Source organism: Tasmannia lanceolata, unplaced genomic scaffold (genome assembly GCF_043159265.1).
Source record: "Tasmannia lanceolata isolate RefF3 unplaced genomic scaffold, GAP_Taslan_0.1 ptg000015l, whole genome shotgun sequence".
Lineage (NCBI taxonomy): Eukaryota > Viridiplantae > Streptophyta > Magnoliopsida > Canellales > Winteraceae > Tasmannia > Tasmannia lanceolata.
The window spans coordinates 16,633,694-16,658,710 of NW_027518692.1; the positions used below are offsets into that span (position 1 = coordinate 16,633,694).

The following is a 25,017-nucleotide window of genomic DNA, read 5'->3' on the forward strand; positions in this document are numbered from 1 at the left end:
ATTAATTTTTCTCCATTCAAAAGAAATGGTAATGAGCTTTCCAAAGGGCAGTTGTGGTAATGAGCTTTCCAAAGGGTAGTACAACTGCTCTCTCTCTCTCTCTCTCTCTCTCTCTCTCTCAAATGGACACTTTTTTTTTAACTGCATTCTTTGAAAGAAGTTGATGGTTTTACACAAGATTTTGCAATTGTTCTTCTGGAATGTACAAAGGTTATGAAACATCATACCAATTCAAAAGCTACAAGCTCATCTCCTTTGGCAAGCTGATCTCTAAAAAATATAGGCTGTCAATAGAATATAAAAAACAGACAGTTAGGGAAGGAATAACCGAAAAGCCAAAGATTAGTCAACTAGGAATTCGCCAAGTAGGAACATATCTAAATGTGATTGTTACATGAATATATTGTTACTATTTTCTACCATAAAAGATACATACTATAAGAAGATTCAAAGCTTGATAGTAATCTATTATTTTTGTGAAAATGACTAAACAATTCTTGGTTCTGTAACTTTTTACAGGTCAATAACTCTGTTTCCAACAATGAAATGGTGCTGTAACTATTTTAGAAATCAATAACCTTGTCGCAAACAATAGCTTTTCTTTGTTAGAGAAATAGTTGAGGAACAAAATCCAGGTAAAAGAAATGGCATTCTAGAAAGACAGGTGAATGAACTTTAAAAGTAGACATTGAACAAACGGATCCCCTTGTTGGAATTATTGTATTTCACTTGATGATATTACTAACATGCAAATGGAGTTAACAGCACCTGAAGACATTTTAGCCATTTAAAACCCATAGCCACTTTTGATATGTTTTGAAACAAGGGTATTCTGAAAAATGAAGCTAAAAGAGGAGTTTCTAGGATGTTTTATCCTTTATGAATTACCTTGCCGACATGAAAGCCATGCCTAGGAAGACAGCCTTGACAGCTTGTTTCTGTCCTGCATAATCAAATGCTAGGGGTAGCATTTCATGCAAGGTGAGGAAAGCCATTACTCCCCCAACTGCGTGGAAAAGAAATCTATAAGTATTCAATCAGTGACAAGCATGGATTTAAATTTCGGTTTCGGTATTGGACCCGGACCCTCCCGAAACTGAATTTTATTTTTTTTCAAATTTTGGTCATTTCAGCTGAAATTTTTACAATTTCGGTCAAAATGACCAAATTTCGGCCGAAATCCGAATTTTCTGATTTTGGCCAAAATTTAAAACCATGACAAGTTTGTATGCCAAAAGCAGTAGGACATGGGTAGTTTGAGGGAACCTGATGCAAGTAAGCCCTCAAGAATTTCAGGGTTTAGACTGCTTGGGAACAGGTAAGCTGCACAGGACACAAATTTTGAATTAGTTCATTCTGGAAAACAGTGACAGCTGGCCTATCATAAACAACAGAAGTTCATATCAAATGTTTATAGTTTTATACTTGTTTGGCCAGCCATTGACTTGGCAAAGTCAACCCAGATTGGCCTAACCAAGTTAATCAAAAACTAGAAAAAATGTGGCCAAGTCAATAAAACACAACCTATTCAATATAAAACTAGTTCGACCCAATTGACAGCCAAGTCGACTCATAGGCCACTAGGCGAGACCATATCCAAGTCGGAGTTTTTGAACTTTTCAAATTTTCAGACATACAATGGTTTGAACACTGATAGAGTAGATATTCTCTAGTATACCATCATGTATAGTATAATAAGGATAGCAAGGTAATACCATTCTCTCGGAAAAAAGAAAAGCATGGCAAAAAATCAACATACCTACAATAATCACGCCTAGGGGCTCAGCAAGACCAGAGAGGGTTGCCAGTTTGAATGCCTGCCATTTGCTGTGTTAAGCAGATGCAATACCAATTTAAATTAGAAATACAAAATGCCTTGTCTTGGAGAAAGATATGCATGCCTGTGCTACTTTTGTTTAGCTTCAGAATTCAGATTGGGTACAACAAACAGAATACTACCACTTTAAATGGACTGACAAACCAAAAAATTTTGTCACAGTGAATAAATCCATAATGATCACTGAAACTTCTGAAAATACTCAATTTTTTTTTGAAAGGTACCAACTTTATTGATTAAAAACAGAAAGAGGGGACAAGATGTCCCCTACATTACAGAGACCGATCAGCCCAGAACATATAACAATTAATTCAGAATGTAATTCCTACCCAGCCCCCACTCCATTACATTTCACGGGATAATGATGCACATTGAAAATACTCAATTTTGGAGCGTGCCAAAATGCTTTTACCTTTCTGTCGCAAAATAGACAGGAAGTGCTACAGCAACACCCTGCAGAAGGAAACCTAAAAAAGTTACAACCATAACCAAGAGAGTTCATTTGTATAAAGTGATTGTTCACCAATTGAGCCACGAGAAGCTCCCATAAATTAATAAAACAAGTGTACAGATAGAATACGAATACGGAGACGTCGGAAGCAGTTCATCATTTTAAAAAACATTTCGATTCCAATAAGAAATATCACAAGAAATTATGGAGTTCTAGGAAATAAAGTCTAAAGAAATGGAACTACTGTAATAGGCAGTCTTTAGGACAGGTAACCCCTTCCCAGCCATATGATTCCTTGGAAGTAAAAATGCAGCACAATGACTTCCAAGTTCCAATGAATAACCAACCTGTAACATGCATTCCTGCCTATTTTTGAAAATTTGTAGTCTACAGACCCAAAAGAAGAGCTTTTCTTTTTGTTATATTGCTTTTATATTTCAGGACCACTGCTATATGCCTATACCATTGCTTTTCTTTACGTCAAAGTTATGCAGGCGTTGCCTGAATGTATTATATACAGGTTCTAAAATAATAAGATTCATTATAACTTTGTTCTTTTTCAAAAGGTTAAAAAAGAAGAATAGTGTAAAGTTTAAACTATTCATAAGCAAGCTAGAACTCAGAAGATAGTCTCAACTTTCAATACTCTTTCTTGTGATAAATTGCACAAGCATCAAACCAAGCAAATGTTTAAAAAATATTAGTCACTAGGAAGGTTTGGTTCCATTAATACAGGGAGACATGGACAGATTTTTCAAAAGGAAAGTGTCTTTTTGAGAAAAGATAACTGGATTAATACAAAGGGAGATTACAAATATATATCGTCTGGCAGAGGTTACCCTATACACAAAGCTTCTCTATATACACCTGGTTTAGCCAACCAAATCACTAACTCCTTATCAATCCTTGGAACATATTGAAAGCAGAAATCACTATTCCTACACCCTTCTAGTATTTCATCAATGGAGTTTGCCAACCTCCAAGTCCAATGCTAGTGTCTTGGCCCACAAAATGACAATTGGCAAAGTCATCCACCTCCTTCAAGAGGGACTTGCTATAGAAATAAAAAACATTTGAACAATTAGGATACATGACTCAACTCAATTTAGGGTAAACATTATGGCATACCATGGACTAAAATATTCAATAGCAGAAGATGTACCTCTGGGATGTTATGTAGAGCTATAGCCAAGGCCAAGTTAAGACCAACCCGAAGTCCCTACAACAACAAGAAATACAAGCAGCATTAGCATGTCTTCATAATCAACCAAAGCTAGAAAGTGAATATATATCATTTGAGTTTCCAATCACTTATATACCTATCATGGCTCTAGGGGTTAACAAATAGTTGATGAAATAATGCTAAATTGACTAGGATGGTACTTAGAAATCCGCCTCCAAAAGGTGTCTTTGTTATGTGATTGTCCGTGTCTCTGTTGCAGGTTTTGATGTCTCAACGATCTCATATATTTTAGGAGAAGGCCCTTTATCTTTAAGAAGAAAGCTTCATCTCAATCTTTTGGTGAACAATAATCCTTTTTAGAAGAATAATTCCATATTGAATATTAATAAGAAGTCCTCTTGAATTGGACTCTTTAAGTTTATATTTTTCAAACAGAAACAGGTTTTGATGTCTCACGGTCTCATATTTTTTAGGAGAAGGCCCTTTATCTTTAAGAAGAAAGCTTCATCTCAATCTTTTAGTGAAGTATATTCCTTTTTAGAAGAATAATTCCATATTGAATATTAATAAGAAATGCTCCTGAATTGAATTCTTTAGTTTATATATTTTAATCCATGGAGAACAAGATTACTTTTGTAGAGATTTGAAAAAAAAATCCACCAGGAGGAAGACTCGTCTATTGAAGGCTAAGTGTCCAACTAGAAGAGAACTCGTTGCTAAAAGTACTGTGATTTTCCCGTTAAATGTACCCCATGAGAGATTTTTTTGTAGGAACTGGCAAATAGGCCTCCCAGAAGAAGCTCTTTATTCTAAAGATCAAAATTGTATATTTTCCAAGAAAATCCTCACGGAATGTAAAATGATCCAAGGATCAACCTATTTTAAAGATTAGAGTTTGGAGGACAAGATTACTCGGGATCAATCAGATTCATAGCTACCATCTGAATATTACAGACAGCCTGTGATTTGGGGACATGGACACAGGTGTCGTGTGTCGACACGGACATGGAATGTCGGACACGGCAAACCCCCAAAATTTAGAAATGCAGACACGGCTAAAATAGAAAGTATGTATAATCATTATTTGTGTATATGGATTCGTGTGTACAATTTCGACATGGATACAAGTTGCCTAACATGGCAACATCTAAAAATCTAGAAATTGTGACACATAATCATAATTTGTAACATTAAATAAGGTATTCATTTAACAAACTAATAAATCTTAGAATTAATCAACTATAATCTAAAATAAACATGAGATAATCAAATAATAACGTATTCATGAATTTAATCTAGTTCGCTTTCGTCTCCAATATACAACGAGAAAGGGAGACCAATATGATACAATGAATATAGTATTGGGACAAGTGTTTGTTTAGGTGAGGGGATATAACAGCAAATATTAGTTAAAGAAGAGCTAAAAGAAAAGGTTTATAATAAAAGAAGAATTAAATAAAAGAGGTAAACACAATATTCAATAATAAAACAGAATGTCACACTTGACATGGTACAAAAACATATCCACACACCCACATCAAATGTAACACTTCTAGCAGTGCATTTAAAAGTGTCCAAAGAAGTGTCGACATGTGTGGACACGCGTGTCGTGTCAGACAATAAATGCAATGTGTCGGCTAAATCAAAGCACACAACATGATCCAGAGATCAGCCAGAGTTGTGATATGTAAATTGACTGCTATGACGAACAGGAAATTAACTGCCATCGTGATTCGCAACTTGATTGGAATCCTTTGATTTGCCAATGCAGGTATGCTTGGAAAACACCATAGTATTGACTTGTAGATTAGTTGGAGATGTGACCCAGATCAAACAGCATGATGACCCGAAAAAATACGGTGTTGCAAGTTGCAATAACTAGGTTGATTGGTTTCCCAATTCGGAGCTTCAGTGGTGCATTCAAGAGATGATCCGCTCTTGAGAATTTTTCACTTTCTTTTCTAAGGAACCATTATATCTTTTCATTTTTCCTTGAGTACATTTCATTATTCTTCTCAAAATAGATATTCTTCTTTTATTCTCTTCAAGGGACTCCACCTGAAGGAGAGGGTCTCACTTAGACATCCTTTTCTATTCAGGAGAGTTTGTATTGGAATACTTCTCTCCCACAAGATACCACTTTCGCTTCCAATAAAGAAACTGGGGAAAGGAGTCATAGAGGCAAGTAGGCAATAGTGTTGGCTGCTTTGGCTCCAAACCAACCATAGATTCATTGTTAGAGAGTTCCAATACCATGTAAAATTCCTCAAACTATTGCTTTAATGAACATGACACACATCAAGAAAATAGGAAAACAAAACAAATACTCTTTGGAATAAGAAGGCATGGAGAAATGATAATGAAATAACAAAACAAACATAATTTACACATACAACCACAGTGCCATGTACACGAAGCAATTTCCAGCTAACAACTACTCTTGTCATCTTTAAGGATTTCGTAATGGTGACCAATAGTCAATAGGACAAAAGAAAGAAGGGATAAGTATTATGAGGAGAGGTAAAGATTTATGGAAGACAGTGTGGATGTCCAAGAGCACGGTGTTTTAAACAACATGTATCTACATGACTTCTTGGTAATGACAGAGTAAGCCTCATGGTATGATAAGTAAGATCAACTTTTGCTTGAAAACAACTTAGTGAATAATGAATGCTTGATCTAATAATCAATCCCAATAAAAGAAACAAAACTTGAATACTTGATCTAATAGTTAATTCTAATAAAAGAAAAAAATTGCACACATATACTCATGAAGATGAACATATCTTACTTCATTAGCATCATATAAGGATAGGATCCTTGCTTTAAGATAATTAACTCATTAAATCCCGCAATTACCAAAAAAAAAAACAAAATTAGGAGCACCTTGATTGATCCAAGGAACACTGCCATTCCCTCCGGAAAATTGTGCAAACTTATTCCTGCAACTTATAAGAAGGCCTAAGTCAACCATTACAGACCAATATAAGCAGGATTGCATAGCAGAAGGCAAAAAAATCATAAAGACCATTACAAACCAGCATAAGCAGGATTTTGCGTAACAGAAGGCCAAAAAATCCAAAAAATCATGAAGTTTAAGTCTACTTTATTTGGAATTGTTAATCTTCTAGAGCAATACAAGCCACCATTTAACCAGAAATAATTTAGAGCACTCATTCCTCGTTTAAATGAAGAATGAAGCAACATATGCTAACTGAAAGAACGAAAATATGCTACATATATGGCATCAACAATTATCTTGAAAGGTGGAAAATAAGAACCATCTATGGTAGAAAATTAAGAAAACAAAAACAGAGAAGTTTCTAGAGAAGTAACCAGCAAAATCACCTAGTCATTTGCACAAGGCACTAAATATAGAAGACACACTCTCTCTAATCTAGGATATGGTCCATATGGAACATTTATGAGGAAAGGGCGAAACGCACAAATACATACATAACTGTGCACCCAGCCTCTCCAACAGACAACACCACCCCTCACATGTCCACACGATCATGCACATGAGTCTAAACGTATAAAAGAGCCCTGCTAAGAGAAGCATTCTGTGTATGGAAGCCATCAAGACCTAACCAATGGTTGCTGAAATTGAAAGCAACACACTGGACTTCCTAATATGCATGGAAAGGTCTCACCTTCCCGACAAGCTTTTATATGAGCAAATACATTGAGTCTGAATATCCTATTGTTAATATCCAGAAACAGCTTGATTCTGTCAAGTTGAATGATTTCTAGAAAAGACATTGCAATGCTTAGATTGCATAGGATGGGAGCTATGCAATAACGATGACTCTTTTTTTTTAAAAATGGCGACACAAGCTGACATGATTATTAAGGAAAATAGGAAGGAGCTGTGCAATAAGGATGATTCATTTTTTAAAACTGCCATGTCTGACACAAGTTGACATGATTATCAGGGAAATCACGTTTAGCATAGTTTTCTAAGTGTACAATATCAGTCCAGAACTCCAGATACATTATTCTGAACTGTGTACTTCCATGAACTAGTGAACTAAGATATATGATGCTATAATCACAGAATTGTACAGGAATGCAAGAACGACAAATTTCCCAGTTTCATTATGTCTGAAACCAAAGGTCTGTGTCTAATTTAGGAAAGAAGTTAGGGACAAGGAAAAAAAAAACTAATCATCAAAGAGCTAGTACCATAGGTTTTATAAAACAGAAGAAAGAAGTTATGATCAAGAGAAAAACTAATCATCAAAGCTAGTACCATAGGTTTTATAAAACAGAAAATTCTATTTCTGAGAAAATAAATAATTATATAAATGTGTGATGTAATTTAAGGACCATGAAGACCAGCTTCTTTTTCTTGTTTGACTAGTTCAGTAATATTATGAAGACCAGCTCCTTTTCCTTGCCTGACTAGCTCAGTAATATTATTTTAAAGGGAAATGATATTTTCTTTTAAATGGAAATGATATCCCCCCTCTTTTCTAGAAATTCACCCCCCTCTTTCAGTTGACTCATTCTATTTAAACTCTCTCCCTCAATCCCTCCATTCTCAATATTTTGTACAGTGAAGCCTTAAACCTTTTCCCTTTTTCATCCATTGAACAACAACCCAAGGATCTCCAAATCCGAATTCCCTTCCTCGGATTCTGGCAAGTTCATCTCTAGTTGAGCCCACTCCCTTCCTCTCCCCTTGAGTGTTCTCTGTCAGAAACCCCAACATAGATGACAATGGCCACCTCCATCGTGGTTGGTGACATTGGCATCGGACCCTTGCGGGCAAACCTTCCCACTAAGCATGAATCTTGACCAGCTTCAGGAAATAGGACTTTTAGGGATATATGTCCATGTTATTTAGTTTTTAGGGTTTTTATTTCCATGGTATTCGGTTTTAGGGATTTTATTTTCCATGATATTTAGAGTTAGGGATTTTTATTTATTTCCATGGAATTTTATTTCCATTGCCTGTATATAAGCCTCATGTAATGGTCTTTGATAGTTTTTGATGAAATAAGATCGATTACAGATTCTCCCCTCTAATTTTATCTTCCCCTCTTCTTCCTCTATTCTTCTTCTTCTTTTTCTTCTACTTCTCTTTTTCTCCTCTCTTCCCCAGTCTGCATCACCTGGCTTCCACCGTTCTTTTACATTGTGCAAAGCAGCTAAAGTGGGCCAACAGCACTTGCTCAGCCGTAGCTTCTTTGAGCCCCAATGCCGCCTCCACATCTCCCTTCTTCAAGTTTCCTCTTTCCTGTTTGTGCAGGTAAAACCAAGAAGGAACTTTTGTCATTTAAGAGAAACCCACTTGTAAAAGGAATAAGTAAGCTAAAGTGGGGTGGAAATTTCATTTCCTAATTTAAAGCCTTCAAACTGGCATGCTTTTGTTCATTCCAAGTGTTCCTCTAAGTAGCTATTTCAAGTTAATGGACTGAATTTATGGATATTTCCCTAATTTAAAACCTTCAAACTGACATGCTTTGTGTTCAATCCAAGTGTTCCTCTAAGCAGCTATTTCAATTTTCAATAAGTAAGCTAAAGTGGGGTGGAAATTTCATTTCCTAATTTAAAGCCTTCAAACTGGCATGCTTTTGTTCATTCCAAGTGTTCCTCTAAGTAGCTATTTCAAGTTAATGGACTGAACTTATGGATATTTCCCTAATTTAAAACCTTCAAACTGACATGCTTTGTGTTCAATCCAAGTGTTCCTCTAAGCGGCTATTTCAATTTTCAAGTTATGGACTGTATATCAGGAAGTATGCTAAATGATCAGTTACCACATAAAAATGACACAGATTAATGGGGTGGAAAAAGGATTCATTGTTGTCCATAGATGGCTAAAATTATCCTGGATCCGCTACATTCAGTGGCAAAGAAATTTAAATGATGAAAGAATTGAAAGATATGCATACCAATTGCAGTGATAATCCCACTAAACAGAACTTGTCTCCGGTGCTTTTTCATCGGGTCCTTACCTGCTCCATCATCATCTTTCTATTGTTCTCAGGAAAATAAGGCAAAGAAGAGAAAAAACTTTAGACTTTTTGAACAGGAAAAAAGTATCATTTGTGTCATGTATACCAGTATCAATTTATAGACGAAACTATCAACCATACCTGTTTCTTTTTACCACCTGTAGTGGGAACAAGTGTTGGTTCCGGGATGAAATTGGTAACAAGGGCAAACACAATGACACCTGCAAAGAACTGCATAAATGCAAACAGTTGATGAATATAACTGTCAAAAGACTGGGCAAAGAAACAAAATTAACCGGATCAGACTAAGGGTGAAACCCTTGAAATTATCAAGCCTTGGAGAGGGTAGCTCACCCAAAGGTTTCCTCGTAAGAAGCCAATGGAGTTCAGTGCATTATGTGCCAAGTCTAAGAAAGATATGCTCAGCATAAGACCAGCAGCAAAACCCTGTGAAAAGAACCTTAAGCAGTTACAGAGTACCATTTGCAGTCCAAAAGAGACACAAAGAATGACTTCGCCTTAAATTTGAAGAAATAAAAATGCAGCATCACCTGTAAAAGCCCAAGCATCTTCAGATTTGGAGTAGGATTCAGAATCACAAATAGTGCACCTGTTCCATATGCATTCTTAGTTTGATTCCAGAATTAAACCAACTGCTGAATGGTTTTATTTTCATGCAACCAGTTGCACCATGAGGCAGTAAGTCATAAATTATTCCAAAAATTTCTAATGTCAGCCCTACTGTAAATTAAGGGAATTCAAGATAAGTCTCCCTTCAAGCGCGTATTCGATAAATACAGTTAGCCGCAGCTTCTCTGTAGTTGGAGAAGGAGATAGGTGTCCACCTATTCGATCGTATGCCATACTTTTGGGGGAGAGATCCCCTCCTTTCGTTGGACGGACAGAATTTCCTGGTAATTCACCCTCCTTTACAGATAATTTGAAATCTCAGATGGACACTCCCAATCATGCACTATGAATTGAATACCCCCTGGGCAAGTAGCACCAGGACGAAGGTTATCTGCCTTGCCGCAAGGACCAGCTCATCAAAAACAAATAAGAAATTCCTTCACCTCATACAACCATAAAGGGGAGGATCAAATATTATTTGAGTTAGAGACTACGTCTAGTTCAACCGGTGAAGGCTGTCTTGGGAAATAATCGATATATACTGGTCAAACCAAGCATTTATGGGGAGCCGCAATATACGGCCAAAAAGCCGTATCACTCTTGCTTACTAATAAGGGAAAGGGGGCCCTTCACATTTAACTAGCTTTTGTAGTTTTATTATTATTAATAAGGAACACCATTCCATTAATGTTTAGAAAGTAATACTCAGTCAAGAGTTTTATCATACAACCTTCCCTAAACAGTCATTTGCATGTTTTGTCACATCATTCAAAAAAAATGTTTTGTCAAAGAGTAAAAAATCAGATTAACCACCAAAAATAATGAAAGAAGTCACGGAGAACAATTCAGAGAACTACATTTTAAAGTAGCACATTTCCAATATAACCAAAAAGGATACTTAAACCAAAATCGTAAATATATTAGTGGTATAGTATACTGATATAGGTTACATAATTATATTTATATGAATTGCATGTGAAATGTGTATGCATTGTATAAAAATTTATATGACTTACATGTGAAATGTAATATGTGTTGTTGTTAAACCATTAGGAGTGTTTTTTGCTTATGTCATGGTTTTTGAGTGTGTATTTGTCGATATTCTAGAACTTCCTCAAGTTTCATCTTAAATGTCCATAATTTGCATAAGTTTCCATACATTTCCATAATAGTATAGGATTTATACCAAATTTCCATCCGAAACCGTCATCACTCTCTCTCCCTTTCTCTCTCGCTCATTCTCCCTCTCTCTTTCTCCCTCTCTCTCCCCATTGCTAACCCTCTTTTTACCGTCTCTCCCATGGTTGGCAAAAGATAGCCGTGGAGGCCGAATCGAGAATCGTGGAGGCCAGATCTGGAACATGGCTTTTTAGTGGTGGCTAGATATAGGGCTGTGGAGGCAGGATCTGGGGCCGTAGAGGCTGGATTGAGAGCCGTGGAGGCCGGATCTGAAGCCATGGAGGCCGTGAAGCTGGATCTGGAGCCAGGGAAAACCGTGAAGGTTGCCGGTGGCCGTGAAAGGCCGTGGGGTGCTAGACCTGGAGCCGTAGAATGCCAGCTATAGGCGGTGCGGGGCCGTAGAGGCAATGGATTATCGCATCCGGGGGTCATGGAAAGCCGGGGGCCATATATAGGGCGGAATGGCCGGAGCTGGGCTCGATAAGGCCAGATTTTTTTTTTATGGGTTTTCGAGAACGCCGAATTTAATGGTGAAAGGGTCAGATCTAGTTAGGGTTGATGAAGAAAATGGATCGGAGAGTTGTTGGAGGCTGTGGAAGGGGCCAATGTAAGGAAAAGGGTGTTTGGATTCAGGGGAAAAGGAGGAGGTTGGATCTGGAGGTGAGGGAGGTTGTGGATAGCGGCAATGAACCTTGTAGGGTTAAGGTTTGAAGGAGGAGGAAGAGGAGGAGATTTTTAGGGTTGTTAGGGTTAGGGTTGATTGGGGAAGGAGGTGGGAGAGTAGTATAGTCTTTAGGGTTATGGTTTAAGGTTAGGGCTAAGGGTATACTTTTGGATGGGATGATTTTTGGGTTAGTGGAAGTAGGTTTTGGAGAAGATGGTGGAAGAACTTGATATATTTTTAATGGGGAGCCGTCGGTGTTTGGTGGTGGTTCGAGGTGGAGGCCGCCGGAGATCATATGATGATGTTGGGTGATTGGCTATCGTGCACGGTTAGGGGCGCACAATAGCTCTTGGCCTTTGAGCGGGATTTTTGAAAATCGAATTTGCCTGCGGATTGCAGTGGAGAAATCGGTGTAAAGTGGCAGGTCACGATCTTAACTTGGGGGTCCCACAAATTTGGCACTTTTTGCTGGATTCGATTAAATTGAGGCTATTAGGTAATGTAAGGGGTAATGGGTTTTTCTTTTGGGCCAAGGAGAATGCTCTTGGGCAATTCATACTATGTAAATCTAGTGGGACTACTGGTCCCATTGTAATTTTGCTGGTATGAATATATTTGTCAATTTTCAAAAAAAAAAAAAAAAAAAAAAGTTCTCACATAAAGATGGCATGCACAATTTGGCAGCATATTCATGGTATCTGGAATCATGACACAGACTTCATAGTTCACACTACCATACTCTTCTATTCCAAAATCAAGAGCTACTAGTTTTCCTTGGAAAGCACATGTGATTTTAAATGAAGCAAGAAAAAACCATGTGTCCAAGTTCTCTTCCATACTTAAAAGTCTCAAGTGACAATGATAAGATTACATTTAAGTAACAAGGTAAAAGAAAGCTTCAAGGGTTGTGATAGGAATGTGTAAGACAACTAGACGTAAACTTAAGAGTCTCAAGTGACAATGATAATATTGCATTTAAATAACATGGTCGAAGAAAGCTTCAAGGGTTGTGATAGGAATATCTAAGACAACTAGACCTACTTTGGTGCGACCATGTTGCTAGAGTCGCAACTTGAATACTAGCATAGCATGATTCAAATTCGATTGGCACTGAAATTGATTCAAATTTCAAGTACATCATTACCATACTTTATATAGAATTGTACAATACTATGATTTCGATCCATAGAATAGTAAGACCCAACTAAAAATTTGTAACATTTATTCCGAAGTTTTCTATTTATCCACTTTTTTTTTCTTTTGTTTCTTTTAAATTATATATAAGGGCAGTTTAACCCTACTATACCAACTTTCACATGTTCTTTCACTTGATTTAAATATTTACAACTTGTGGGATTTTAGGGCCAAAAAAAATTTGTATGCATAGAGACCATGATTTCTTAGCAATCATTGACCAGATGTCAAATCCATGTCTTTTGGATTCTAACACCTTTTCTTAATCTAGTCAGGCATGCTCATTCACTTTCTTTTAGTAATGGTAAAAAATGATGGATTTGGAACATTTAATTTTCCAAAGTTCTTTCTTTTTTTTCCCTAGGAGCAACTTAGAGACTGTGATTTCTTAGCAAGCATTGATCAGATTTCAAATCCATTTGTATTTTGGATTCTAACACCTTTTCTTAATCTAGTCAGGCATGCTCATTCACTTTCTTTTAGTAATGGTAAAAAATTATGGATTTGGAACATTTAATTTTCCAAAGTTCTTTCTTTTTTTCCCTAGGAGCAACTTAGAGACTGTGATTTCTTAGCAAGCATTGATCAGATTTCAAATCCATTTGTATTTTGGATTCTAACACCTTTTCTTAATCTAGTCAGGCATGCTCATTCACTTTCTTTTAGTAATGGTAAAAAATGATGGATTTGGAACATTTAATTTTCCAAAGTTCTTTCTTTTTTTTCCCTAGGAGCAACTTAGAGACTGTGATTTCTTAGCAAGCATTGATCAGATTTCAAATCCATTTGTATTTTGGATTCTAACACCTTTTCTTAATCTAGTCAGGCATGCTCATTCACTTTCTTTTAGTAATGGTAAAAAATTATGGATTTGGAACATTTAATTTTCCAAAGTTCTTTCTTTTTTTCCCTAGGAGCAACTTAGAGACTGTGATTTCTTAGCAAGCATTGATCAGATTTCAAATCCATTTGTATTTTGGATTCTAACACCTTTTCTTAATCTAGTCAGGCATGCTCATTCACTTTCTTTTAGTAATGGTAAAAAATGATGGATTTGGAACATTTAATTTTCCAAAGTTCTTTCTTTTTTTCCCTAGGAGCAACTTAGAGACTGTGATTTCTTAGCAAGCATTGATCAGATTTCAAATCCATTTGTCTTTTGGATTCTAACACCTTTTCTTAATCTAGTCAGGCATGCTCGTTCACTTTCTTAATCTAGTTGCAACTTAGCGGGACCATGGAGAATATTGGAAGTGACAGGATCAACCACAGTAGCCAGAAACTTCTTGGGCAGATGGGAAACTTGTTTCCCCTAAAATGCATTTCGGAAATGTTTCCGAAACAAAAATTGGGGAAACGTTTCCGAAACGCGTGAGAATGGCATGGTAAACGTATGAGAAACTTACGTGAAACATGTGTGAAATCTTGAGAAACGTATGGAAAACTCGTATAGCATGATAAAATAACAGCACCATCCACCAAAAATAAAGTATCTCGTTGAGTACAAGATTAGACTAAGAGATAGAAAAAGAAAAGGGGGACTTCCTAGAAACTTTACTCAACAACTAACAAAGCCTCATATCGGTTTACAACCAACTTCTACTTTCAAGAAGCAATTAATTATAATTCATGGCAAGAATCAGGATTCACGAATAGCAAGGAAGGAAACCAAAAGCTCCCAAAATACAACATTAAGAATATGCGACAAGATGATAGCATCTATGAACTATAACACTAAGGATATGTGACAAGATGATAGAATCTATGAACTATAGCAGTCATTATTCTGAAAAAATGAGGACCATCCAGAAGCCTAATTAATCAGCTTCATAATCAAACAAAGCCCAAATCATTCACACAGCCTAACTTCTCTTTACACAAAACAAGGACTCAGAATTCATGAAAATAATCACACACACACACACACACAAAAAAAAGGCAAGCAAAAAGACCTTCAAACCATCTTAAAATTGCTAAAAAATCATATCATTAACAATACCGTGACAGTTTATCAACAGAAACCCCAAATAGCAGGGAAAAAAAACCATAGCATTGCCCCAATCAATTCAGTCGTAAAGTCAATTGAGTAGTCGATATTATATTCTGTAATTTACCGAGCGCCTTTAATTCCCTCTCAATTCATATCCAATTCAGAAGGAAAAAAAATCATAGCATTGCCCCAATCAATTCAGTCATAAAGTCAATTGAGTAGTCGATATTATATTCTGTAATTTACCGAGCGCCTTTAATTCCCTCTCAATTCATATCCAATTCAGAAGAAAAAAAAATCATTTCTCTCGTACCTAAAGACGTGCTCAATCCACCAACGAGCGAGAGAGCGAGAGCAACCAAGACCTGAGAAGCCATGGATCTTCCTACTCGAGGAACAATCCCGAGCAAAAAACAGGTTTTCGAATCAGTTCAAAACCATGAAAAAAAAAAAAAAAACAAAGGAGAAGATTCGAAACCCTAGGGTTTTTTTAAAACGATGAAAATAGAGAGGTAGTGAGAGAGGCAGATTGTTTCATGTTTTCCTTTTATGGAGGGAAGGGAAGATCGAGACTTAACACTTAAAATAAGAATCTATTATACTCTAAACTCAGACGCAATTAGGAAAAGCACTAATAGTGGTAATAGTGGTTTGGTCAAGTGAATTGTTAGGTATTTAAAAGTGGGTTTAGTTTGGTTTTGAAATTGAGAAGTTGTAGTGGAGAAGGGAGGGATGGTTTGGTGTTTATTTCTAAGTTGATCTTCTTTCTTTTCATCTTATCTCTGTTAGTAGTATAGTATTGTTATACCTAAAGTTGCATGTTTCCTAATCCAATTTGGAGGGTTTTGTTTGGATTCTTCTTCTCTCTTTCAAAGTATGGCATAAACATGCATTATGCTTCCCTTGCTTCATTGTGTGTATTTTTGTATTGTGCTTGTCCTGCTGTGGTTTTTAGTGGACTATTTTTATTTGTAATTTTTTGGACATCTCTTTCACCATTTATGTATTGTTTTTGGGAGCATAAGTGACATAAACATTCACACAAATGGGATTTAACATTCCTCTTGGATTGCAGGAATGTTTTGGAAAAGTTTGGGAAGGAACAGTATTTCTAAATCTTCTTACTTGTTTTTACACAAGATGACTCGAACCAAATTTATACAATATTTGCTTAGATTGACTTTCAATTTTGAACCAAACCTACTTGATTTTTACTTAGAGGGGCATTCAATTTATGATAATAACCTTCTAAATTAACCGTAATCATATAATTTCATTTCCCTCTGAACTGTGGAAAGAACAAATTTTCCAAGAAAAAATTTCCATCAGAAATGTTTTTCTTGCAGTCCAGATAGGGCCTCAGGGCTAAGGGGCTATTTAGGTCTAGGGTGGGATTTTATTTTTATTTTTTTAATCCATGGAAAAGCAAATTCCAGGTCCTGGTGAGGTTGATGTTTTCCAAGATGGTATAAATTTTCAATTCTGGAAAGTACTTTCCACTGAAAATGAGTTAGCCAAATTTTCTAGGGTGCTCGGGAAAAAAAATCCCAGCTCTCTTGTCATTAGAAAAGAGGCAAATTCCAGGTTATGGTGAGGTTGAGATTTTCCAATATGGGATAAATTTTCGATCCTGGAAATTATTTTCCATAGAAAATGAGTTAGCCAAATTTTCAGGGTGCTGGAAAAAAAAAATCCCAGCTCTCTGGTGATTAGAAAAGCGACTCTCAACAACCACCCTTCTTTCTCCTGATAGATATCCTTTGCCCAATCACCAAACAAGCAAATTCCCATGACTTCCCCAAAACCTTTTCCCAAAGGCATCTAAAATACAAATGAAATCCTTAAAAAGAACAGACCCAAAAACATCTCCCCACCAAAACCCAATTCAAATGGTTACAAGGAAGAGATGCCTAAGGCACAATACCAAGATAAGGATAATTCCCCTACCACAGCCAAACAACAAGTATACTCTTTTTTTGACATAAACAACAAGTATACTCCCAATACCCTTATGCTTCATTGTATTGTTTTCTCTTTTATCTACAGGAAATGAGAGAGGGGGAGAGGGTACTTACAATTACAATTAAAAATGAGTGAGGATAATTCTACAAGGGTCTGAACTGTTTATCTGGAGGGCCTACCTTGGGTGCCCTTTTCCTTTTTAACCATCCACTTCAATGGCTATCTGTTGGACGGATAGGATCGCTTGATGGAGATGGATTTTGATGCATGGCACATCCATAGCAGATGAATGGTTTGGATCATTGAACAACTTGCCCCTACTTGTACTTTTACCTGCTCATAGGAAAAATAAGAGGATCCATCACATACCATCTCTGCAAATGGATGGCAATTTTTGCAGTATAATGGGTTGGAACATTTTCAGAATTAGTTAAATGGTAATGCATTAGTATTGAGTATTGACTCCATAAGTTAGGGTTTTCCATCATGTCAATTTGTTTTCAATACATATAGGAGAATTTGACATGGGCATAATGCCTGATTTTAGAGGTTCTTATACCAGCCCTACTGAAGTTGCAAATTTTCAATTTATTAATGTAGACAGCAGAGTCCATTTAAGGAATAAATGATATAAGCATTCTAAAGAAAGAGAATTGGCATTGCCACCCATTGCCAGTGGCAGAAGCAATATAATCTGCATGACATGAAAAACTCAAAACTGGTCGACCGACCCTAACCATATGATTTGATCGCAAATGTAACTGTTGAACAAATAAAAATAAAAATAATAAAAAAAGAAGAGAAACATAACCAATAATCCCCATTCAAATGATAGAACTCATCTTATGGATGATAGGCCATGTTTGGGACTGTTTGTAGGATAGAAGATTGTTTGCATTGGCACCGCGGCACCAAGGGATCAATGATGAGTGGAGAGAGCAAAGTGATCTTCTACAAATGGAATGAAAAGGGGAACATATCAAACAATGGAAATGCCAATTGGAAGAAAAGGTGGAATTGCTGTGCTGAGTATGATGAGAAAGTGTTGCCTTGTCAATTAGGATGGCATGTTTCTTACAAAGATGGCTTCATGCATTTCTAGTTCTCTCCTCTTCAGTGCTCTTCAGGCTGCATTCCTATTATTAGAATTTTATTTGATTGTAATTGTTGGAAATGAATTGGAGAACACTTTTGCTTGGGTAGAGGCAGAGTATTGTCACTAATACATAGCTCCAAACTTTTCTATAACATATTTTCTTAAACAACATTCAGCTACTTCATCTTCCTACTTCTTAAGAGACCAACCAGTGATCAATGCACTGGAAACTTATAATGATACTACTGTGCAGATACTCAGTGGGATTCTTTATTTCCTGATGAAGTCTTTATCAGAAACCTAAGGTCAAATTTACATTAGTAAGTATACACTGCCAATCAACTCTTACCAAAGCCAGCTCCTGTTATTTTTCATACATTTGAAAAAATTACTTATGAAATAATAAAGAACCCCTAATCATCATAAGTTACAAAGTTGCATTGATTTTAATAGCCTAATAAGCCATTTTTCATGCGTTTTACAACAGCCTGTTCATCCAACACGCATGATTTTTTTAATGAACAATAGTAAATGTTCTCATGGCCACCAGCACAAAAGCAAATCAGAACACTTTAGCACAGCTCCTGGTTCACTTGCATGTCTCCCACCCTAATCAAAGGCCTGAATAACCTTGTACTAATATTTCATGATGCTTCATATCACAGACAATTCTGTGCAAATAATGATTATAATAGTTTGTTGTTTAGATTTATATGTGTGTAATAGTTAATGACTTCCAAAGTGGCCTTAAATGTCACATTTACAAATAAAATTAACTTAATATAATCTTATTTGAAAATTAAGAGTGATTTTAGTGGTATCCAGAGAGGCCCTAAAGTAACTTGAAATCAAGAGTTGCGCTAAAGTGGTCTGTTATTCAGAAAAGCTGAACAGAGAAGTGAACTTCCATGGATAACTTTTGTAACTTCATCAGCTCAAAAGGAATACAGGAACGGGTGCACCAGATTTCAACAGGGTGCACCTTTGAATGGATGTGCCGACAAGCAAATATTCATGATGTGACTAAATGCCCTCAAGCTTTCTACAAAATCAGAAAGGAATAAAGTCTAGCTGATTTTTCTGCATGTATACAATCCTAAGATATTCACAAAATTCAAAGCACCATAATGACCACTAATTGAGTCAATTTTATAATATCAAGTGGTCTACTAGTGGTTTTTTAGCAGCTATCACAAATATAAAGAGTAAATGGCCAAACTATACACATTTTCGTGCAATGACCAAACTACCTCGATTTTCATGAAGAAGAAATTCCATTATTTTTGTAAGTCATGATAGCACTTCAAAATATCCTGATTTCAAAGAGTGACCTGGCAATCTGTGAACTACGTGAAATGATGTTGGTACGTAAAAAAAATGTTTCGGTACTTGCATTCTTTTTGCTCTTAAATAGATTCCCATATATCAATACAGGTGAAATCTTGGCAGTAAATTCATCATGGAAATAACAGTTTCCTAGTAGCACAAGGGTCCCCAATTAAACTTAAAAGTTAAAACATAAACTAGAAGAGAAAAAGAGAAGGTGGGTAGTTCCATGCATGCCTATAGGTTATTTGGCACGGAGGCATGTAAGTCCAACAAAGATGTAAATTTTAATACTCTATAGGCTTTTGCACTATAGTTTACTACTTCCCAAAACATAAGCATGCCTCTTGCCTCTTTAATCAGCTGTACTACTACCATGGTTTAAATTTTCGGTTTTGGTAACCGTTTCGGACCCCACCGAAAACCGAAATTTTGGTCCGAAATTTTGTAATTTGGTTCGAAATTTCGGACCGAAATTTAGGCCGAAATTTTGTAACACTTTTAAAAAAAAAAAATAATGGCATTTAATTGAAATTTCGGACCGAAATCACCGAAATTTCGTTCCGAAATCGGAAATTTCGGATTTCAGTCGAAATTTAAAACCATGACTGCTACAACACCATATAAGAACAAATTGTCTGGAATAGATGTTTGACACAACATTAATTAGTCTACAAAAGAAGAATCAGAAACGCTTCCACATCAAGCTTATATAAATGTAGATTCATTGAGTAACTAAATCGATGGTTAAGAGTATAGTTACACCAAATTACATAAATCTCGAAAGACTTGAACAAATTTACAATAGATGAATCAATCTATTTTTGCCACATAACTAGGGCCATAAGCCAATAAATAAAATCAACAAAGCCATATGATGATACATCTTCAGAATAGCTCGCCATATGTATCTCATGATGCAGGGTGAAGGTAAAATTATATTAATATTTAAATGTGCAAACGATTAGCGTGCAGAGTAATAAAGAATTGAAGTGTTACTTAACATGGATATTTATGCCCTGTAGGGCAATGAAAATGTCAGAATCTCAGCATCTCATTCCAATTCACAAACACCATCTATACTTATCTAGGCATATTCATTTTGGATGTGGGTACCCAATCATCAAGGAGCCATAAATGGTTTATTCTCAATCAAACCTTCCAATTTCAGTTGCTTATCGATGGAATCCAACATTCTCTGCATCTCATCCCACCGTATATGTGATTTATCTCCTGCAAAGAACAAATGAACCACCCCACCCACCTCGATCCAGCTATATCCGGGTCTTTTTTTAATCCCCCTGTCGTCCATCACCCTTCTTACCTTCTTTGCATCCTCCCACCTATCAGCTTCAGCATATATCTTGGACAGAAGCACATATGCCCCGTCTTTGTCAGGTTCTAACTCAACAAGTTTTCTAACCGTTCGCTCGGCAATATCAACATTTTTGTGAATCCTACAAGCTCCAAGTAAAGCTCCCCATACAACAGCATCAGCCCTCACTGGCATCTTCTCTACAAACATCTCCGCCTCTTGCACAAGCCCAGCCCGACCCAAAAGATCGACCATGCAAGCATAGTGTTCAACCCCAGGTAGTATACCATACTTGCTACTCATTGAATCAAAATAATGGCTCCCACAATCAACAAAACCCGCATGATTACACGCTGATAACACACCAACAAAGGTGATTGAATTGGGTCTGATTCCCTTATTCACCATTGAGCTGAAATGATGAAGAGCTTCTATGCTAGCCCCATTCCTCGCAAGACCATTAATTACAATGTTCCAAGAAGACAAGTCTTTCTCTGGCATTTCTTTAAAAACTTGCAGTGCATCAATAACACTCCCACATTTGGCATACATGTCAACTAGTGAATTGCAAAGCACCACACTAGGTTCAACAAGTTGTTTCTTGATGTATTGATGAACCCAAGTTCCTAAACTCAAATTCTCTAATTGACTGCTTGCCGAAAGAACACAAGTCAGAGTAACTTCATTGGGTTCAAAATCTGCCTCTATCATCTGATAAAACATAACCACTGCCTCCTTGGAACAGCCATGGTGCGCAAACCCTGCTATCATTGATGTCCAAATCACAACATCCTTCTTGGCTACCTTCGCAAACAAAAGATTTGCAGCCTCAAAGTCTCCAAACTTCATATACATGTCAATAATTGATGAACTCAAACTCAGAGACATTTCTATATTACAATTCTCCAATATAATATGGACCTGTTTTGCCCTCTTAAAATCCCCCAACCCTGCGCACGCCTTGAAGGCACTTGTAAAAGCAAGAGCAGTCAGATTCACTCCCAAACACACAATTTCTTCAAACAACTCCAATCCTTTATCAAAATAACCATTAGAAACCAAACCAGCAATCATAACACTCCACGCGAGAGAATCCGGTTTTGATATTCTATCAAATACTTGGACTGCCGCATCCACATCGCCGCATTTACAATACATATCGATCAAACCCGTACCCAAAACAATGTTATCTTCAATCCCAAGTTTTTCGATCAAACAATGAACCCATTTCCCCATCCACAAATTTCTCAATTGCCCACAAGCATATAGCAGTGAAATCATGGTAACCTCATTAGGGCTCAAACCGTCCAAAACCATTCTAACAAACATCCCAAAAGCCTCTCCAGACCTACCACTTTTAACATAACCATTAATCAAAGTGCTCCAAACTACAACATTTCTTTCAGGCATTTCCTCAAACAGTTTATGGGCTTCATCAACAAACCCACAAACCATATAAAAGTGCATCAAAGAATTCAAACTCACGAGGTTAGGTTCAAGCCCAGACTTCAAAAAACGACCATGAATCTCTTCTCCTTGTCTAACACCTGAAAAAGAAGCGCATGCCTTGAGAGGAAAAGGGTAAGTGTAATTGTTAAGTGGAATATCTTTCATAATCATTCGATGGTATAGGGTTAGGGTTTTTTCAGGGGAAGGAGAGGCTGAGAGAGCTCGGAGAGCGAGGTTGAAGGAGAAGAGATTGGGTGAGTGGGAATAAGAGATGAGAAGGAGGGCATAATTGGAATTTCCGGGAAGGGTTAGAGTGCAAAATCTGAGAAGCTCTGATAAGACGATGGGGTCGTGGGCGAGACCAGTAGTGATAGTTTGGGCATGGATTTGGTGGAGGGATTTCATGGTGGTACATGTTTTGAGAAATGAGAGAGAGAAAGACCTCCTTTGTTGGAGCCATTTTTGGAGAGGACGTGAAGGGGGTAAAGGAGGACTGTTCGTTATAGTTGCCATCAAGGGGTTTCCGTTTTTTTTAAGTGGTCTGAGACTTTTTTTAGCGGGAAATTTTAAGTTGACTCGATTGCCGCTTCAAAAGTAAGGGGTGTCATTAGAGGGCTGCAATTAGGAGGTGATCATTTTTGTTATGTGAAAAAATATAGCATTTATACACTCGACGACATAAATTTAGAGATTTTTGGTGTGAAGATTTATTTTTTATTTCTATAATCTTTAAAATTTGCCATTATCCTTCACTAAAAAATGAAAACTCAACCCAAGAAACTATCTTGGGTACGGTCGGGTTTCAAAATCTCGGGTTTTCTTGTAAAAATTTAGAACTGATCAGACCAGAGATAATTCTTAGGTAGGATAGGGTTTTGGAAAACCCGACCTGTTTGACCCGAGTTGCACCCCTAGGTGTCAATGGACTCGGACGGTCCAATGAATCCAAAAGATCCGAGAGTGTTAATGAACATGATCTAACGATAGCCGATCCGAGTCCGACCTTGTCTATATATACAGCCACAAAATCCGATGGAGAGTCTTAAATCCAAATGGATGCCGCCAAGTGTACAAAAATACCCCTCATATTTCAATTTCTATGTGCATATTCATGAGTGTATTTTCTTGGTATTTAAACAATCAACTAGGGCTGCAACTCGAGCCGGGTTTTACCCGACCCGCATCGACCCGACCCAAAAATAACCTGGGTCGGGTTCAGGTTTCATGAATCTCGGGTCGAGCCGGGTTTGAAGGGGCCCGACCCAACCCAACCCGAGTTACATAAGTTATAGTATGTACATTTTTTTCTATTGTTAGTTACAAGTTAAAAGTGAAAACCCACGCACCCACTATTATTGTATGTGAGTGTAATTTCTGCTTCTATGAGTTGAGTTGATTCAAGCGTTTGATTCAGCATTGTTTGATTGTAATTAGGGCTGCAACTCGAGCCGGGTTTTACCCGACCCGCATCGACCCGACCCGAAAATAGCCTGGGTCGGGTTCAGGTTTCATGGGTTTCGGGTCGAGCCGGGTTTAGCATTCAAAAGCCCGCATGAATCTCGGGTCGAGCCGGGTTTGAAGGGGCCCGGCCCGACCCGACCCGAGTTACATAAGTTATAGTATGTACATTTTTTTCTATTGTTAGTTAAAAGTTAAAGGGATAATTACATTTACACCCCCTCTAGTTTCTGACACATCCACTTCCACCCCTATAGTTTAAAACATGATAAATACACCCTTGTAGTTTCAATTTGTTTAAGGTAGGTCCCCTCAGCTGAAGGTTCGTCCATAGATTGAAGGGTTAGGATGATCCGATGGAGCTGATTTTTTGGGCACACCCTATCTATGTCAGGACCCATCAAATGAACGCTTTGGATCATCCAAACAATGTGGGCCCACATTATTTGGATGATTTTTTGGTAGTGTTTGGATTCGGGTAGGGGCCCACATTATTTGGATGATCCAAAGCGTTCATTTGATGGGTCCTGACATAGATAGGGTGTGCCCAAAAAATCAGCTCCATCGGATCATCCTAACCATTCAATCTATGGACGAACCTTCAGCTGAGGGGGCAAACCTTAAACAAATTGAAACTACAGGGGTGTATTTGTCACATTTTAAACTATAGGGGTGGAAGTGGATGTGTCAGAAACTAGAGGGTGTGTAAATGTAACTATCCCAAAGTTAAAAGTGAAAAACCATGCACCCACTGTTACTGTATGTGAGTGTAATTTCTGCTTCTATGAGTTGAGTTGATTCAAGTGTTTGATTCACCATTGTTTGATTGTAATTACAACATTGTTTGATTACAGCATTGTTTGATTCAAGTGTGATGTGAGTGCAATTACATCATTGTTTGATTCAAGTGTAATGTGAGTGTAATTTCTGCGTCTATGAGTTGAGTTGCCTTGCCAAACAAGAATTTTCCTTAAAAATTTGCGTCAACGTGAAAAAACCCGACCCGAGATTTATCATGGGTAGGGCCGGGTTTGGGAATCGTGGGTTTTCCAAAAAAAAACCCGACCCGAGATATTTCTCGGGTAGGGTTGGGTTCTCCAAAACCCGACCCGCCCGACCCGAGTTGCAGCCCTAATTGTAATTACAACATTGTTTGATTACGGCATTGTTTGATTCAAGTGTAATGTGAGTGTAATTACATCATTGTTTGATTCAAGTGTAATGTGAGTGTAATTTCTATTTCTATGAGTTGAGTTGCCTTGCCAAACAAGAATTTTCCTTAAAATTGCGTCAACTTGAAAAAACCCGACCCGACCCGAC

At 37.2% G+C, this 25,017-nt stretch overlaps 2 protein-coding genes across 2 annotated transcripts; both read right to left on the bottom strand.

The window, feature by feature from the left end:
- Nucleotides 1-103: 103 nt before the first annotated feature.
- LOC143845358 (ZIP metal ion transporter family) lies at nucleotides 104-15,979 on the bottom strand. The gene is made up of 13 exons (XM_077353667.1): nucleotides 15,900-15,979; nucleotides 15,405-15,476; nucleotides 9,986-10,044; nucleotides 9,789-9,881; nucleotides 9,576-9,665; nucleotides 9,372-9,453; nucleotides 6,358-6,413; nucleotides 3,451-3,507; nucleotides 2,250-2,290; nucleotides 1,760-1,827; nucleotides 1,267-1,323; nucleotides 889-1,006; nucleotides 104-284 (listed from the first exon to the last, which is right to left on the bottom strand). Exons 2-13 carry the CDS (start codon nucleotides 15,466-15,468, stop codon nucleotides 239-241), a joined length of 831 nt encoding a protein of 276 aa, XP_077209782.1. The 5' UTR covers nucleotides 15,469-15,476; nucleotides 15,900-15,979; the 3' UTR covers nucleotides 104-238.
- Nucleotides 15,980-20,598: 4,619 nt separating this feature from the next.
- On the bottom strand, nucleotides 20,599-22,644 carry LOC143891799 (pentatricopeptide repeat-containing protein At4g30700-like). Its single transcript, XM_077396315.1, has one exon. It carries the CDS (start codon nucleotides 22,642-22,644, stop codon nucleotides 20,599-20,601), a length of 2,046 nt encoding a protein of 681 aa, XP_077252430.1.
- Nucleotides 22,645-25,017: the final 2,373 nt, after the last annotated feature.